The sequence below is a fragment of the Larimichthys crocea genome, chromosome XVI, assembly GCF_000972845.2.
Source record: "Larimichthys crocea isolate SSNF chromosome XVI, L_crocea_2.0, whole genome shotgun sequence".
Taxonomy (NCBI): Eukaryota; Metazoa; Chordata; class Actinopteri; family Sciaenidae; genus Larimichthys; species Larimichthys crocea.
The window spans coordinates 7,935,645-7,953,365 of record NC_040026.1 but is presented as its reverse complement, the minus strand read 5'-3'; the positions used below and the strand labels follow the sequence as shown (position 1 = coordinate 7,953,365).

Sequence of the window (17,721 nt, the reverse complement as noted above, 5' to 3'; positions counted from 1 at the left end):
GGATATCCAAGTTTAACAAAAAATCACTTTTAATACATACTTTATTTCTTAGAATAAAATCTTAAATATTTTAATACTTTATCGACAGGGACAGACTACCCCTCATTTTAATTCAATCTCCTTCCCCATATAGAGGCTATGTTTATGTAGATTTTTTGTTTTCTTTTTTATATATTTTTTTGTACATTTTCCTGTGTTTTCTCCTCTCTTCTACTGGTTGGCTCACTAGAAACTCCCTTCTTTGGTTTTGATCCTCCTTCCTCTCTTCGCCGCCTCTTTCTCTCCAACCCTTAAGATCCTCTTCTACATGTCTATTTAGCTTCTGTACCTGGTGAAGAGAAAATTGATATCATAAAGGGGAAAAATATTTCAGAAATGGAAACACAATGACACAATGACCCATTTGACAAATTAAACAAACGCGTTGGAACTAAACGCACAAATAAAAAAGCATGATGCCATCAACATTTACATTTACATTTAGTCATTTAGCCGACGCTTGTCTACTACTGCAAGCTACTGCCAGTAGTGGAACAGCAGGAAGCCATTTTGCTTTTTAACTGCAGGCAGCAGTTGAGGAGCAATGCAATACTATTGTTGTGTTTACATGAGAGGAACATGTAAAGAGCTCAGGCCTGGGTCAAACTAGTCTGGGAAATTTCAAATTTAGAGCTACAGAGTACTTTTAACTTTTTGGGAGGTAGGGTGTTATTCACAGGATGGAATTTAATCCCAGTGATAAAGATCATTAAATGGGATAAACTGTAACTACCCGGCCCTCAAAGTGAAAATAAAGAGTAAGTTTAATGGAATAAATGGAATAAAATTAGATTCCTCTACAGAAAACACAATTTTCCAGCAAGAACTATTTGATTTGTATGAACAGCATGGCACGACGTTTATAAGCTGTATGCAAACATATAATAAACTCTAAACACATTATAGTGTAGTTACAAGCCAATATAAAGATATTTTATGTTTTAATTAATGTACATTATTTTCAAATATACTCTAACTTCTCCTAAGACATATCTTAGATAATTACAACTGTGATGTATTATGTAGTCATTCACTATCTACTTATACTATTCTACTTTATCAATATCCAGTTATGGTTGCTTCACAGGTAAACAGTTAAATCTGTTGATAACTACATCAAACACTTGAAAAGTTTTTATCTGCTTACAACTACAATATAATATGTTTCTCAGTGTATGTATGTGCTGCTTATTAATCCTAAATGGGAGGGTTAAAATAAAGTGTTTTGTGGGACACCGACCATTTAAAGTGACAGAAACAACTGACACTGACAGCAGCAGCTCAGAGATGATTAACTTACCATCTGAGGCGGTACAACATCAGAAATGACAATAAACAGAGAGCTCAAAGGAGGACAGCAGTACTAAGAGATCTCCCCGTTTGTTAGTCATCGTGCCACCTTGTCCAATTTGTGGCAGATGTTGGATAAATTTTTTTTAAATTACATCGTTATGTAGCAGGGAGAACCCAGAGTTCCACATCAACAGGAGAGTCATCAGAAATACAGTAGGAACGTACGCAACATAACAAAACCAACAAACCACACAGTGATAGTGACAGTATACCTTGCTTTAGTTACAGGCTAAAGTTGGTGGGTTGACTGAATTTAGTCTGTAAATCAATAAAAAGAGTTAAGTAAGTTAATGATGGATGGAGATAGGAGAGGAGAGAGAGATGAATGATTATCAAGGCATTATGAAACAGGCATTAGGAACTTATGATGATTCACAGAAAGATGAAGAGATGAAATGACAGGATGAAGGAAGATTACAAGTTAAAATATTAATGAAGAATTAGCAAAAAAAAACAAAAAAACGAAGATGACACTATTACATTCAAATTATATTACAGCTTCAAATCAAAAGTTTGAATCAAAAGTGATTCAAACTGATTTACATTTTTTAGGAAATAAGGTACATCATTGTTTTTTTTAATATGTTAGAATGAACGTGCCAAACTGCAAGGCTACTTACTCTCAACATAGTTGCGGGCGAAGAACTTCAGCACTTCATCAATGAGGATGACAGGGAAGGAAAGCTTCAGGACTACCATCCACTGATCTGTGCTCAGATGAGTCAACTTGAAGATCATCTGGTGAGGGAGGAAAAGAGTGGGAGTCAGAAACTACAGTGGAAAGCAACTACAACAAAAACTAGGACGATACTTCAATAAAATCTTTAGAACCGGGAGATTCACACACGCAGCTCTTAAATCAAACTGTAGGGAGCACTGGTGTCTGACTTACGGGCAGAGGATCAACATAGATGATCATGAAGTGCAGGGACATGGAGAGGGTCATGGCAGAGAGCAGCCAGAAGTTGCTCCATGGGGGCATGCGCACCAGAGACTGGTTCTCAGACAAGCTTGAAGAAGAAAAAAGGAAATTCTGAGTATAAATGTCTGTGCTACCTAAGGTGTTTCATTAAAAGCAGAACTCGTGGCCCAATCTATTGTCATTTCAAAATAAATTACCTGTTGAGAGCGTTGCACATCTCAATGGTGACCAGCACGGACAGAGCCATGGTCATGGGAGCACAAGCCTCAAAGATCTCGCAGTCAAGGCCGGCGAAGTCCTCGTTCTCATCGTGGCACTGCATGAAGTGGGACTGCACAGAGGAAAGGTGAGATTATTCACTGTCTGCATGTGAATGTTTGTGAAGGACAAAATGAAAGAGAGACAGTTATTTACCAGCTGGTAGTAGGTGACCTGGGGGCCAGTGGTATCGTACAAGAACCACCAGGCAGCACCACCAACAGTGGCGGCACCGACGTATCCTGGAAGAAAAGGTAACGGCATCAGTGTAGGCAAGTGTTTTTTCTGCATTTAAACAAAATCTGAAACACACAAATTCAGTTCTACATACCACCAATAGCCATGTATCTGAAGAACAGCCAGCCAGAGATCAGGGGCTCCTTGGGGGAACGTGGGGGCTTGCCCATGATGTCCAGATCTGGGGGGTTGAAGCCCAGAGCAGTGGCGGGCAGACCATCAGTAACCAGGTTGACCCACAGCAGCTGGACGGGGATCAGAGCCTCGGGCAGACCCAGAGCAGCAGTCAGGAAGATACTGTTGAGAGCGTTGAGAGCCGTGGTTAGACACAGAAAGGAAGATGGCGTTTAAGTGTGGATCAGAGCGTAAATATGTTACGCCACTCACCAAACGACCTCACCGACGTTGGAGGAGATGAGGTAGCGGATAAACTGCTTCATGTTGTTGTAGATAGCTCTGCCCTCCTCAACAGCAGCCACAATGGAAGAGAAGTTGTCGTCAGCCAGGACCATCTCAGAGGCAGACTTGGCAACGGCAGTGCCAGAGCCCATGGCGATGCCGATCTCGGCCTTCTTCAGGGCAGGGGCATCGTTCACACCATCACCAGTCTGGGGTGGGAGAACAGGATGTTAAATCGCTCTCAAACTCCACACATGCAGTACTACATGTATTATGGCAAGTTTTGGTTGTACACTATGCTTACCATAGCAGTAATGTCATCATAACCCTGCAGGAACTCCACGATCTTGGACTTGTGGGCTGGCTCCACACGGGCAAAGCAGCAAGCTCTGCGCACAGCCTCGGACTGTTCGTGAAGAGGCAGATCATCAAACTCACGTCCGGTGTAGGCTCTGCCAGAAACATCCTCTTCCTCGGAGAAGATGCCAATACGACGGCAGATAGCGATAGCGGTTCCCTTGTTGTCACCTGAAATACAGAGATACGGAAGTTTGGTCTGATGTTGCTGACGTGTAAAACAAATATTTTGCACCACATGGAATAATGTTTTAGACTTTGCATACTGTAGATACAAATGATTCACGCCATTCATATTACTAACCAGTGATCATAATGACACGGATTCCAGCAGCCCTGCACAGCTCAATGGAGCCAGTGACCTCCTTACGAGGGGGATCCAGCATACCAACGCAGCCAACAAAGGTCAGGTCAGTCTGAGGAGAGAAACATGATGGTGTCATTTAAATCAAAGGTTTCACTAGCTGTATCCACATATTTCATTGTGAAGTCTGTCAGGTTCTCACCTCGTAATCAGCAAACTTGGTTGAGTCCTCGAAGTTCATCTCTTCCATCTTCAGTGGGGTGTCACGGGTGGCCAGAGCCAGACAACGCAGGGTATCACGGCCGGTACCCCAGTCCCTGATAACAGCCATGATCTTCTCCTTGATGGCATTGGTCAGGGGAACACGGGTGGTGCCAACACGCACATATGCGCACCTGTCAATCACACCCTCGGGGGCACCCTGAAGAGAAAATGGGACGATTGTTTTGTGTTATGTTGAATGTTTCAGAGTGTTTGACCAAAGGCTGTGAGAATGAGGAAAGCAAGACAGAAACTTACCTTCACAAACATCTTGGCGCCACCATCACCCTTGGTGGGAGTGCAGTACACAGACATGGACTTCCTGTCACGGGAGAACTCAAGAGTGACGTTCTTCTTCATGAGATGCTTGATCACCTGTTGAAGAACAAAGAGATAAATGTTTTTTTTTTAAATGGATAGGTACTCACTTCACCACAAACTGACTTTAATTAAACACATTACACAACAACACATTATCCTAAACGTGTGGCAACAAAAGCAGGAAACTTACAGTGCAGCAGGCGTTGGCTCTCTCAATCCTGGACAGGTTCTTCACGTTGGTGTTGAACACATTCATCTTCTCAACCAAGCAGGACAGGGCGGTCTCAGTAGCCTCACCAACCTTCTCGTAGATCTTCTTGCTCTGGAGAAAAGAAGGGCGATGGAAAGAATTGGTTAAATTGTGCAAAGGCCTCAAGGTTCTGGAGTAGTACATATACTGCAGGTCTTTATGACTTCACCTCGTTGTAGTCCAGAGAGGAGTCATTGCACAGGGCGCAGATGGTAGCCAGCTCAACAAGGCCGTCGTATGCGCTGCAGTTGGTCTTAGCACCACCCTGGGAACTGAAACAGAGAATTACAAAAAAATTAGACTTGTACATCATGTGCACTTATGACTGATGCTGGATTTGAATTGAGGACAAAACAACTTACACCTCGCCCTCAGGGGTGTACTTGGAGCCAGAGATATCGAAGGCATCAAGGTCAACATGGTCGCCATCAACAGTCTTGACAATGAACATCTGTGGCAGAGGAAAGGAAGAAAGTTTTAATTGTGTCCAAGGTAGTTTTGTAGACAAACTGTCGACAACACAATTTCCTTTTAGAGTGTGAATAACTTTTGATACCCACCTTGGTCACACACATCTGGTTGGTGGTGAGGGTGCCAGTCTTGTCGGAGCAGATGACGGAGGTGCAGCCCAGGGTCTCCACAGAGGGCAGGCTTCTGACAATGGCGTTCTTCTTGGCCATACGGCGGGTACCAAGGGCCAGACAGGTGGTGATGACAGCGGGCAGACCTGAGAGACATTGGTGAAAACTGTGAGCGTGATGAACAAGCCGCGGAGGAACAAAGAGTCACTTTCCAGTTTGATGGCGTGCTTCCCTTACCCTCAGGGATGGCAGCCACAGCCAGAGCGACAGCAATCTTGAAGTAGTAGACGGCACCACGGATCCAAGAGCCACCGTGGACGGGGTCGTTGAAGTGGCCAATGTTGATAGCCCAGACGGCAACACAGATCAGGGAGATAACCTTGGACAGCTGCTCGCCGAACTCGTCCAGCTTAGCCTGCAGAGGGGTCTTCTCCTGCTCGGTGGCGACCATCTGGTCACGGATCTTGCCAATCTCAGTGGAGACTCCGGTGGCCACAGCAACACCAATGGCCTTGCCAGCAGCGATGTTGGTGCCCTACAGAGAAAAGAAGAAGAGACAGGTAAGAAAACAGTTATTGGTAGAAAAATGAGGTAAGGAGTGGGGGAAAAAAATAAAAATATTGATGTTTGTAAGGCACTCACAGAGAAAAGCATGTTCTTCTTGTCCTGGTTGACAGCTCTGGGGTCAGGAACAGCCTCATTGTGCTTGATCACACTGACAGACTCACCTGAGAGAGACAAAACAGTAAATTAACTTAAAACTGCAGAAGGATAAAAGACAGAAAAAACACACATTAGGCAGATTTAAGTTTTCTTGAAAGCTCACCAGTAAGGATGGACTGGTCAACACGCAGGGTGGTGGACTTGATGGAAACAATCCTGATGTCAGCGGGGACTTTGTCACCAACTGTGGAAATCAAAGAAAAGTCATGATTAAAATAAATCCTTATTTTTTTTATTTTTAGAATGCATAAATATTGTTTTTATTTACTCATAAAACATTAAATAAAAGCAGCTATGGTGGCCGTGTTTATTTGCAGACTACTTTCTCTAAGGAAATTTCTTGTTTTTAATTATTTTTGCACCTCCATGACATTGAAGTGAATTCATTAAACAAAGAGGTTATTCCAAATTTGGAGTCAAATGCTTAGAATAACTTTCTATTCTTAATCCATTTGTATTTCATAATGAGACAGAGCCTAAACCGACACATGCACGGCCCAATGAAAGTAAACTGCACATGGTCGGGGGGTGGGGACAGCCAGCTAGAGAGGCAACAGGTGTACACTGACAAATGAACAGAAGTGGGCAATGGCAGGGAGGGGAGAAGAGGTGCGGCAGGTGCTAGTGAGGGTATTTATACTCCTGATTTTGCTTTCCTCCAGTCAGCATGTTTTCACAGCAGTGCTACTCCATCTCGCCATGCTCACATTGCCTTAAAAAGACACAAGGCTTTGCTATCAGCCTTTACCAGACACAAATATCCTGAATTTGTGTCTGTTTGTCTTTACCCTCAACAGTAACTCACTTCTCCTTTAGTCAACAGAGACACCAACCAATGAACAATCTTGTTTGAACATTTCTTACCGGACACCTCCACAATGTCTCCAGGGACAATTTCTCTGGCCTTGATCATCTGCACACTCTTTCTGTCAGAACGGTAGACTTTGCCCATCTCAGGCTCGTACTCCTTGAGAGCCTCGATGGCATCTTCAGCATTACGCTCCTGTGTCACACACAGAGGGAAAGACACAGTCATTAAAAGGTCGGAAATAAATAAAGAGGCGTCAGCTGAAATAACAAAATGAAAAAAATCTAACGCACACGTACAACAAACTGATGTCAACGCTTGTTTACCCTTGGCTCAATGTAAACCATACTCATTTTGACCTTGGCCTGGCACTCGCAGTGTCCTCTAGTGGGCTTTGAGGCATTGCACACTGATACACAACCTACTGATGACACACGAGTAGGTCAGATCTATGATCTGATGGGCGCTATTCCATCTGAAGATACCAAATGTTGTATTTTGTCTTTTTGTTCCGATAAATATACATGTTCATATAGAAAGTGAGGGAAAAGTACATGCTGTGATCATCAAATTTGATCTGGGACGCACAGCATGAATGTTCCAATAGCAGGTTGCCAAAGTCAGTTCTGTTTGTCGATGAATAAAAACAGAAACGAAGCAGCTGATTTTGACACTTGGCGAGGATGTGATAATAACAATGTTGGCATACTGATGCCTGACAGCAGTGCCAATTACTTAAAGGAATACATGTAGGACAGCATGACTTGCATGATGTAAATCATCCATCACCTGCTCCGCTGCAGTCAAAACATAAACTCAGCCTGCAAATAAGTGCTAAAATAGTTCCTACATACTCTGGAACTGAAGTTAAATGAATAATGTTGTTTATTTAGGATTTATTCTCTGTTATAACAGCAACCTTAGAGGGCCCACTAACTATTTTGAGCTTCCAAGCTGTAAAAGTGATAGTGTTACAGTTGTGCAACCACGTCTGTGTAGAAAACATGACACTAGCTGGAACCTGTGTGCTTTCTGTCATCATGTCTAATTACGCAACGTGCCGAGCCTGGTCACTGACCTGCCACACTCCAACAACGGCGTTAGCGATGAGGATAAGAAGAATGACAAAGGGTTCCACAAAGGCGGTGACGGTCTCCTCACCTTCCTCGAACCAGGCCAGCACCTGAAGTCAGAGTGGAACAGAGCAAATCAGTGACAGTGGACCTGAGAAACAACATGAACCTCTGCTCAATGTATGTCAAATACACTAACACTGTGCTATATATTTGCATTGTGCCTGATTGAAAAGACTATATGAAGTGTAAAGTTTGAATAATAAGAGACATTTTTTAGGGATTGTGCAGGCTGCCATGCCACATAGCACAGTAGAAAATAACGTGTAAAAATAAATAAAAAAGGTATGGTGATTGTATAGATGTGTTAACACCTGTTTTGATGGTATTTTTGTGCGTTATATTATAATTACATAATTGATATAAACTTGATCTCAGTGTCCCATAACTCTATGCTCCTTCCGACTTCAACCCTCTGTCTGTGGAGGTCCTTCGTTCCTTCCTTCAGGCCTGACCTTTCCCGAAGGATTCAGTTTCTCCTCTCCTTAAAATAAACCCTTACCCTTCAGCCCCCCTATACTTCCCTGACCCCCATCTCTCACTGGCTCCTCAATATTCGCCTTCTAAGGCCATCATGACAGCTGCCCGAAGGGGTGAAAGCTGGGCATAGGAATTAATACACCTCCTACAAGCCCTCGCAATCTGTCTCCCTCCTCTCAAGTTGTCGTCCTCAAAAATACATAGAGGGGTAGAGTGGTTAAGTTATCTGGACAAAGTGACCAGACAGAAGTGATGAAGCACACTTTTAAAGTTGAATGCAATTGACTAACTGTTACAAGATGGCAGTCGAGAATGTTTAAAGAGCCAGAGATTATTGTGGCATAAATGTAAATGTGAGAAAACTGATTTGTGGTCAGGTGAAGTGTCTGATCCCACGTGATGTCTGCGTCTTGTGGAATTTGTTGCTACTATTATGTCTACTACAAATCCTACTACTGCTATTTGAGTTTAAAACGAACATGACAGAAATAACCACAGTTTAAAATTACTGATGCTTTCTCTTTTTTTTTAACACTTGTTTACTTACAAAAGAGATGCAGGCAGCCAGCAGCAAGATCCTGACAAGCAAGTCCTCAAACTGCTCAACAATCAGCTCCCAGATGCTCTTACCTAAGAGAGACAAAGACATAGAGATAAAGAATGAATAGGAATCAGTGGATAATTTATCACAAAATATAAATGTGATTATGCAAAGGGAAGTGTTTATAGTATGGATTTGTGATCTTTGTTGCCAAAGATGATGGTTAAAATCTAAACTGTCATTAGTATGTGAGTGTCATATAATCAAAAGGCAGCCTGCATGTTTTATTACAACCCTTCTGTAGATGAGGGGCAGATTAAAGTATTAACGATAGTCTTCCCATCTGGGTCAAATCAGCTGTCTGGAAGTTCTTTACATATTTTGTAAATGTGGCAGGATAAACACTTACCCTCCTCAGCGGGCAGCTCTGGAGTTGGACACAAAGGTGACGGAGGAGAAAGGGTGCGAAGACAGAAAAGAGAGAAGAAAGAATGGTTAGTTAAACTGATAAATGCTCACAAAAGCAAGATGGCGCTCACTGAGAAGCATTTTCGACAAAACTTTGGAAGAACAGTTACAATGAACCTGAAGATCTTTGGCCTGTGTGTTTTTTTTACACTTTTCAACTTCCTTTGACTTCTAACCTCCTAACCCTCAACGCAGAGTACGAATTCCTTAATTTGCAAACAAAATAAAACATTATGTTTAACAGCAGCTCATTAAAATGATCCAAGGCAACAGAGACATCGCTGCGAAAACAAGAATGTTGCTGCTTTTGAACTATAATACCATATTACAGAGCCTTTGCGCTCTAATTTGCCATTCCACCGGTTATTGATTAGCAATCATATCACGGGTCATTTAGTCATAATCCATCTAAGGACCTCCCCTTTTTACCCTGCCTAAAATTATCCATCTCTCCTGTTAACCCCCCACCCCATATATCACCCAGGAAGCTTCTTGAGCCATCACCTGTCTCTCTCGCTCTCCAGCCATCTTCTTTGGCTATCTTTAAATAGCCCTTCAAAGCCCTCAAAGTCTCTGCTTCTCAATGTCTCTGGGTTTCTACCAGCTGTTGCAACTCCTCTCTAAAAAAGCATCACATGCAAAAAACTCAACCCAGCCTGACCCAACAAGTATCCCATCAACTCCACTGGTGTTGACTCAGGAAAACACTTGGAGGAACTGTCCTAGCAAAAGTACCTGGTTGATTGCAAACACTCAGATCTTTTCTTTAACTGTGAAGACTGAAGTTTCTCTATGTGGCCTAGTTACCAAACAGTTACTTTGTGAGTCTTTCTTTTTTCAGTAGCCCCCCAACCCCCTACCCCTTCCCAGATGCCCCGCTCTCTCACCATTAAAGCCATACTTCTCCAGGTTCTTCTTGAACTCGTTAGGGGAGAGGCCAGTGTTCTCATTCACCCCGAAGTAAGCCAGGCAATCTCCCGGCGGCTTTGTGTGTGCGTTCTCCATCCTTTCTGGATAGACAAGGGATTTCCCGTCTAACCGTACCTATCCGCGCTCTTTTACTTCTTGGATGTTCTCTGCAGTTTTTACCCTTGGTCCACCACCCTCACCTAGAAGTGTGGCACCCTCCTTATCAAGAGTGCTGGTCTGACAGAAAGAGCGAATAAGTGCATACATGTTCAGGGTTTTATACCAGCAAAGGGCTCAGGATTGGTGGACACCCCACTGACACACGCCTCCAAATTCCAGCATGAGAGGACAAGGTGGGGTGGGGGGGTGCGGGGGGGGGGTCGGGTGGTCACGGGTAGGGCTTGAGGTGGAGCAATGGGGAGGTGAGATGGTGGGCTTGGACAGGGGCTGAGGACAAGGCTTGGATTTGGAAAGGAGGTAATGCAGGAGAGTGGTGCAAGGGGGCTACATGGGGTTAAGGGAAGGAGGGGGTTGGGGGTCGCACTGTGGATGAAAATGAGATCTGTTTTTGGAACATGCATGGTCAGTGGAATAAGACGAAGGGAGAAGGTGAGAGAGTGAGACAGGAGATCATCTAGAGTGGAGGAGGAGGGGGGAGCATATTGAGTGACGGCTCAACTGGTTTCTGCTGAGGAAGGTGGCCAAGCCAGAGAGAGAGGAGTGAACAGAGTGAGAGACTGAAGAAGGGACATGGTGAACCAATAATTAAGTATCAAGAATTAGCTGGCGTCTTTACAAGGACAACGTGGGGCAGGCATGTCGGCACATTTAGACATGGAGTTCTCACATCAAAACCTGAAATCAGAACTGCATCATCTACCATCACCAACATGTGCATATTTAGCCAAAGCTCTGCACAGCCAGTAACCACTTATCCTAAGGGAAACACCAGACTTGATGATAAACATTGTTAAGTAAGACATGCCAATGATAAAAGACAGAAGAAAGTGCAGTAGAGGAATGATCGCTAGGGGATAGGAATCTCAAAGGGACAGCCAGACTGACACCCTATCGCACCACAGAGGAAAAGCCCCAGGAGGATCAAGTTTTATTTCTCTTTATTTATGAGGAAGAGAAGACAGCGGGGAAATATGGCACAGCTTATGTGGATGCACGACATGATGCAGCCACAAATTGTAATTGAGTGAGGCACAATGGCCTCTTGTGGTGGATGTAGAGCATTGAAATTTGTTATTGACAAGTAAGAACATAGAATTTTAAAACTTGAATTATCCGAAAATCTGTGTGGTAACTTGATTTTTGATTATTCTCTCTCTCTTATTTGACTGAATATTTTGTGTTTCTGGCAACAACAGACCACTAAGTTTTCATATAGTAAAAACTTAATATACTCAATATAAAACATAACATCAAACACCAACTGTGTTGATTTATTATTTGTTTTAACAGCAGTAAACCGCAGTAAACAGACTGCTGGGTGGTGCAGAGTCCTCTGTAGACAGGAATTCAAGATGCCATGAGAACAGCAGTGGTCACTGCTCATCATGATTGACAGCTACAGGACACATTTTTGCTGCAATCTATTTATTACTGCCATGTGTTGTTATCTTGTGCATTGCCACGGTGTAATTTGTTTTTTAGTATGAAACAGGCTTTGCTCCAAAAAAATGGCAGTTATTGCATAAGAAGTTGCATTCTCAAAAGTTTATTTTTGGTCAAACTGCTCCAAGAAAAAATCCTTCTGTGTCAGCCATCTGTACATTGATGATTGGTTTCGCTATTAGATTTCATTTGGATGTCACTGGCACTTATAATGTGTCCGGCAGCGACAAACTTGATGGGGAGAAAATGTAAAAAAAAAAAAAAAACCGTCAAAGTTTGCTTGGCCGAAACACAAAAATAAAGACAATAGAATTTTTTCTCTGAGATACAGTGTATTCACCGACAGTTTGAAGATCTATACTTCAACAAGTAACAATAAAATATGACAAATATGACTTTACTGAGACATATTAATGACGTGACCTTCTGCAATGTCCTGTGATTGCTTCAGGGAGTTGTGACAGAAAAACACCCGCAGCACACTGACTGTATTTGGGCATCTAAATAACAACACATCTGGTCCTCAAATGTTTCCTAAATTCTAAAGCATTTTGCTCACACAAAGTTACACCATAGTTCAAGTGATGATTTTCACAACTGCCCTGTGAACATAATGATTTACATGACCTCAGTGACTCACATCATGGTGTGAACAACCATAAAGTGAGCTTTAGGGACCGCCCCTGCACTAGCTTAAAGAACTGTTGATGGTTAATTCTTGACATGATATGATTTATTTTCATCACATGTAAAATGTTTTTTTTTCTGTTATGATGACAGATATGAAAAAGCCTGTTTGCTTTCTTCAAGATTTGTACCTTTTTACAATATCAATGGATGTCCTGTGATTGGCATTGCATGCACAGAAAGAATAAATAAATATAGATAAAGGAATAAAAGCATCCCTTAAACAGACTCACTAACTTACTCAAGGACAGCAGGGGGGCTTTAACTCAGGTCGCCCGGCTGAAGGACGGACCCTCTGGTCACTAGAACGTTCATGGATTGTAAGCGAGTCTGTCTAGTTTAAAATGTTGATAGATATAGGACATGGTTAGTTTTATTGTGATCTAAACCACAGATATTTGCAACACTTGTTAAATAACCGTTTAGACTATGAGTGCATATTTACAGTATGTACATTATTAGCTCCTTGTAACACAAACACGAGCTTCTGCTGTTCTCACACAGGGAATTTCTAAAATAGGAAAGTTTTTCGTGGCAGCCTTCATGTTTCCAATCAGCTGCTGGTGGCCAACTGACCCTGGCCCCGTGGCCTCCTGGAGGGGGGTCAATTCCTTTCCCAAAAGGTACAGTACATTATCTAAGAGAGTGGTAACCAACCAGAGCAGATAGTTTAATGCATATTTTAAGCACTAGCAGATTTATGGCACTAAACCAACTAAGCTGTGTACAATCTATATAATGTTTGGATAATTATATAAACATTTAGGCTGCATATGATAACATGTTTTTATTTGAAGTTTTAATTTTGTGTGTACATGTATATAGTGAGTTAGTTTGATGGTAAGAGAATGATTAGTGTGATGATGAGCGTGCACAATTCACACTACAGTTAGTAAAATAGCTACACGACAACCAAACATGTAGATATGCTGCTTCATTTAACTTTAAAGTAATAATTTGCCCAACAGCTACAAGTCAAATTTGGCACTATCTTTATGTTATGTGAACTTTCTTTTTGTTCCCGGACATGTTGCTGAAACATTTATTCTTATTCTGTTCTACCAGTGTCCCCATCTCTGTTTCACCCAGCCGTTCTCCGGGCCTCAGCTGTTGTGCAGCCGTTGACCTCTGAGATTTGGGGGCTGTGATAGGGGTCGGCCTGTCAGTGTCTCCCTCAGGGTAGAGCAGTGACATTTAACTCAATATCCCAGAAGGATAAGGTTTCTCCCTCCATCTCCCGCCTCTGTCTATCTCTGAAGTGTCAGTAGCCTGCGGGTGATGGAACTACTACAGTGTAAACCCCTGCAAGCTGGGACACCCATCATGTGCAGCTATAACCGTGGCGCTAACATGCCACGCCCTCGTGCCAGGCTGGGGGATCACCATGTGCAGACTTAACTCACTGAGCCCTCCTTCCTCCACTTGTGAACTCTGTACACGTTCCCAGTTCTGCACAAGTGTGAAGTGCTACGGTAATGCGGCCGTACGCACGCCTATCTTACACAACTAAGTCGGTCTCTGCTGACTTGCACGGCACAAGCAAAGTGAGAGGGACAAGGCGACATTTGTCACTTAAAACCGTGGAGCCAGGAAAGACGGGCATATTTCCTAAAGAAGGTTATTGTCATTAACAGCACCTTCTGGTGGTTGCACATTTCAGGATGTCCTGCTGAACTACATCATACTTTTGTCATCATCCATCCAGCTCCGAGCACCATCTTAACTCGACTTCAAGTCCGTCTTGCATTCACAATCTGGAGATTTCTTGCAAACCTTTATGCACTTGCCAAATAAATTAGAGCACCCAAACATAAATTCTACATGTTTTATTGACAGTGAGGACATAATTAGTACTGGGCAATAAGGCTTTGGATAAAGGAGCTACGGTGTTGGTGTTAGCTGGGTACTTGTTACAGCATTAGCTAATAGTAATAATAGAAGTGGCAGCTGAGTCTCTGAATCCAGAATTCCTCACGAGATATAAATAGAGCAGGTGACACTGTGCTGCTGGGCCTGGCACCACGACAGCTTTGCAGCTTTTTTATTTCAGAATGCTGGACCTTTAGTTCAGGCTCGTAAGTCTAAATTTCATCTATCGGGAGAAAAGAAGATGTGTTGGAGGTCACATTTGACTCCACAGCGTCATCAGTATCCATGTGGTACTTTAGGCCCAAAGAGTTCCTGGTTGTTCACACCATTCCACACACTTAGGGCTGTACTATATAAGCCACGGGGGAGCCGGGAAGAAAGTGAACCCGTTGATCAAAAGTGGCTTTCATTTTACTGATGGGGGTGTCGTTTACATGGCTGGCTCTGCATTTTTAGAAGCCAGTGTTGTTAATTTACTGGCAAAGACGGAAGACGTTTTATTGGGTAACTCAGATCGGTGCAGATTTGACTTACAGCTGCTTCGAGTCAATCAGCGCACAGTAGATTTAAGAGACATCCACGAGATGTTTGCTGAAGACTCAGCATTCACATAACAGCAGAATTTATATTCAAATTGCAATGTTTGATCTGTTACATAAGGGGTTTACTAGTTGAAGTAGTTTTAATGCAGCATACTTTTTACCCCCTACACTAGTTAGTTAGTTGCATTTGTCTTGCCACGATCCATTTATTCATTTAATGACGTCGATGTAGCCATGGACATTTCATTAGCATACTAAAAAGACAAAAAAAATTGTCATGGTGTACATTTAAACATCTAATCAATAGATGAATATGTAAAACTAATTAATTATTTACCTTTATCTTCCTCTTTCAGTAGCTACTGACTGAAGTAATTATTTTGGATGAGTAATTTTACATGAGTCGTTGTTTTTAGGTTGTAAAAATACTTCACAATCATTTGAGTTCCCTTCTTTCATGTCTGATAAAATCAAGCCCTCAAACCATGAGAACTCTAGGCCACACTTTAAGTCTACTGACACAGTTCCATCCCTTAAAGGTCCGGTGTGTAGGATTTAATGGCATCTAGAGGTGAAGTTGCACACTGCAACCAACTTAACACTCATTCACGTATTCTCCTGCCTAGTTCGAAGGATGAACTACGGTGGCTGCACAAGGTCGTATCCAGAGCCAGTGTCTAGTTTGTCCTTTGTGGGCTACTGTAGAAACATGACGGTGCAACAACAGAGTCTGGAGGAGGACCCACTCCCTCTGTAGATATAAAAGGTAACAAACACACAGCTATTCTTATTTTCAGGTGATTCCACCCTTATAAAAACATATTCATGATTTTCTAGCAATAAATCTTTTATTATAGGATTATACTTTACAAATAAAAAACATTTTGCATACATTTTCCAAAAAGACAGGCTGCACAGATTTGACACAGTATTTTTAGAGGTCTGTACATGAACAAAATCCTTCTGCCGTTTCATTATAGCAGTCAACTGAGGTACTAGAGGTCAGCATAGCTATAGGAGTATAGGAGTATGTACAGTATTTAGTATCATCTGAAAGATGAACTCTTATCCTACATCTTTAATGTCTTGTCTATTTGGAGTACTCTTATCTAACCAAGACGCTATTTTTGGGTTGATAGCTATGTCTGAGAGGCGTGTTGCAACCGCAAAAATGGACTTGGAGTATTTTCTAACAGTATTGAATACAGTCAACCTGCACGCACATCAGACACAAGGTCACATTTGAGCCCCTCAAGAAACACTGAGCAATATTAAATTTAAACAAATAATGTTGGAGAAGTGAGAATCGAGGGTGGCTTTAAGTCTTTTAAGTGCTTTAAGCTATAAATGTGCAGAGGGCTGCAGAATCAGAAAGGTCGGGCAGCCGAAGGCCGACGGATATCAGAGCAGTTGTGCAGTGAGAATGTGGTTTCTGTCAGAAGCGGTGCACAGTTACGGCCTACATATTTGTGCATCATGAACATCTTTCAGTTTAAACCACATCATCTTAAGCACAGAGAGTAAGTAAAGGTAAACTAAAGGTTTCTGCATCAGGATATGAAACAGTTTCATAATTTCCTTTTTCTTAAATTCTTCTGAAATGTTGTTAGAAACAGAGATGTTCATATGAACCTACAGGACAGAGGATTACATAAAAAAAGATTCCCTTTTTTTTTTTGAAACTCAAACCCCTTAACTGTCCTGTAAAAGAAAAAGCAAATGACAGACAGAGCGCCTTGAAGAAGGGTGTTGATGACAGGATGACGAATGAATGCAAAGAGCCAGAGAAATGCCTAAGAAAGAAACAGGATCCCATTTTGATAAAAATAGAATGAGGAACATAAAAGGTACATAGCGTTTTCAGCAGTCACTGTGTAGCAACATAAGCTGGACATTAATTTTTTTAAAACATTATTTTATCTGATACCAACTTATTGATTGAAGATTTTACACAACACACACAGCTAATGCAACAATAGACTATAACTTTTGTTTTTTGTTTTACACCATAAATCGCAGCATTTATGAAACTCTAACTCTGGTCCTGGGAAAACATAACACAACGTAAAACCTCGAGTGTTTTGTTAACCAAAGCTCAACAATGTATTTGTCTCATAGTTTTGTGGATCACCTGACCGGAGGAGTCAAAGGAGCTCAACAGCACCTCCCTGTGGACAGTCGAACAAATCCAACAGAGACTTCACATAAATGACAGAAATGACTGTAGCTGGTTTGTTTTTTGTTTGAGAAGGAAAGGTGAATGTCTTATACATTTAAATGTCTTATTTTAGTGATCTTTGAACTGAAGCTTTGATGAATTAGTGACGGTGTATGACAGGGCAGCTCTTTAAAGTAATTTACACGACTAATCTCTTTAAGAAATTCTTGTCTATTGCGTTTGAAAGTTTTCCTATGTGGAGTTTTAACTTAGAAATATCAAGTTTTGTTAATTTACGTAACTAAACACTGACTCCAACAAACTCCATTCTATGAATTTGACCAAAATATGTATTTAAAAACATTTGATTAATTTAAAAATGTTGTGGAGACCCAAAGTGTACAATATTAAATACTGTATATAGATATTTAAATAGTGATCATATAACTACATAGACAAAATATACAGCTTAACCAAAAGTGAAAATAAAAAAAGCAA

At 41.8% G+C, this 17,721-nt stretch overlaps 1 protein-coding gene across 2 annotated transcripts; it reads right to left on the bottom strand.

Annotated features, from left to right (window-relative positions):
* Positions 1-5: 5 nt before the first annotated feature.
* Positions 6-10,610, bottom strand: atp2a1l (ATPase sarcoplasmic/endoplasmic reticulum Ca2+ transporting 1, like). 2 transcript variants are annotated; one of them, XM_027289612.1, is made up of 24 exons: positions 10,323-10,610; positions 9,377-9,394; positions 8,974-9,056; positions 7,892-7,996; positions 6,870-7,008; positions 6,109-6,189; positions 5,925-6,010; positions 5,520-5,817; positions 5,262-5,428; positions 5,064-5,152; positions 4,871-4,973; positions 4,642-4,773; positions 4,389-4,505; positions 4,072-4,290; positions 3,870-3,981; positions 3,513-3,736; positions 3,197-3,417; positions 2,904-3,106; positions 2,729-2,814; positions 2,512-2,645; positions 2,285-2,402; positions 2,013-2,130; positions 1,605-1,650; positions 6-328 (listed from the first exon to the last, which is right to left on the bottom strand). In XM_027289612.1, the coding sequence occupies exons 1-23, from the start codon at positions 10,438-10,440 to the stop codon at positions 1,646-1,648; spliced, it is 2,976 nt and encodes a 991-aa protein (XP_027145413.1). In that variant the 5' UTR covers positions 10,441-10,610; the 3' UTR covers positions 6-328; positions 1,605-1,645. The 2 variants fall into 2 exon arrangements, with proteins under 2 accessions (XP_027145413.1, XP_010739144.1); XM_010740842.3 differs by lacking the exon at positions 1,605-1,650.
* Between the last annotated feature and the right edge of the window lie 7,111 nt (positions 10,611-17,721).

Coding starts and splice junctions, on each gene's coding strand:
- atp2a1l (XM_010740842.3), bottom strand. CDS start 10,440: ATGGAGAACGCACACACAAAGCCGCCGGGAGATTGCCTGGCTTACTTC. Junction 3,982..4,071: donor CCAAGTTTGCTGATTACGAG/GTGAGAACCTGA, acceptor TTCTCTCCTCAG/ACTGACCTGACCTTTGTTGG. Junction 2,131..2,284: donor TCTATGTTGATCCTCTGCCC/GTAAGTCAGACA, acceptor CTCCCTCACCAG/ATGATCTTCAAGTTGACTCA.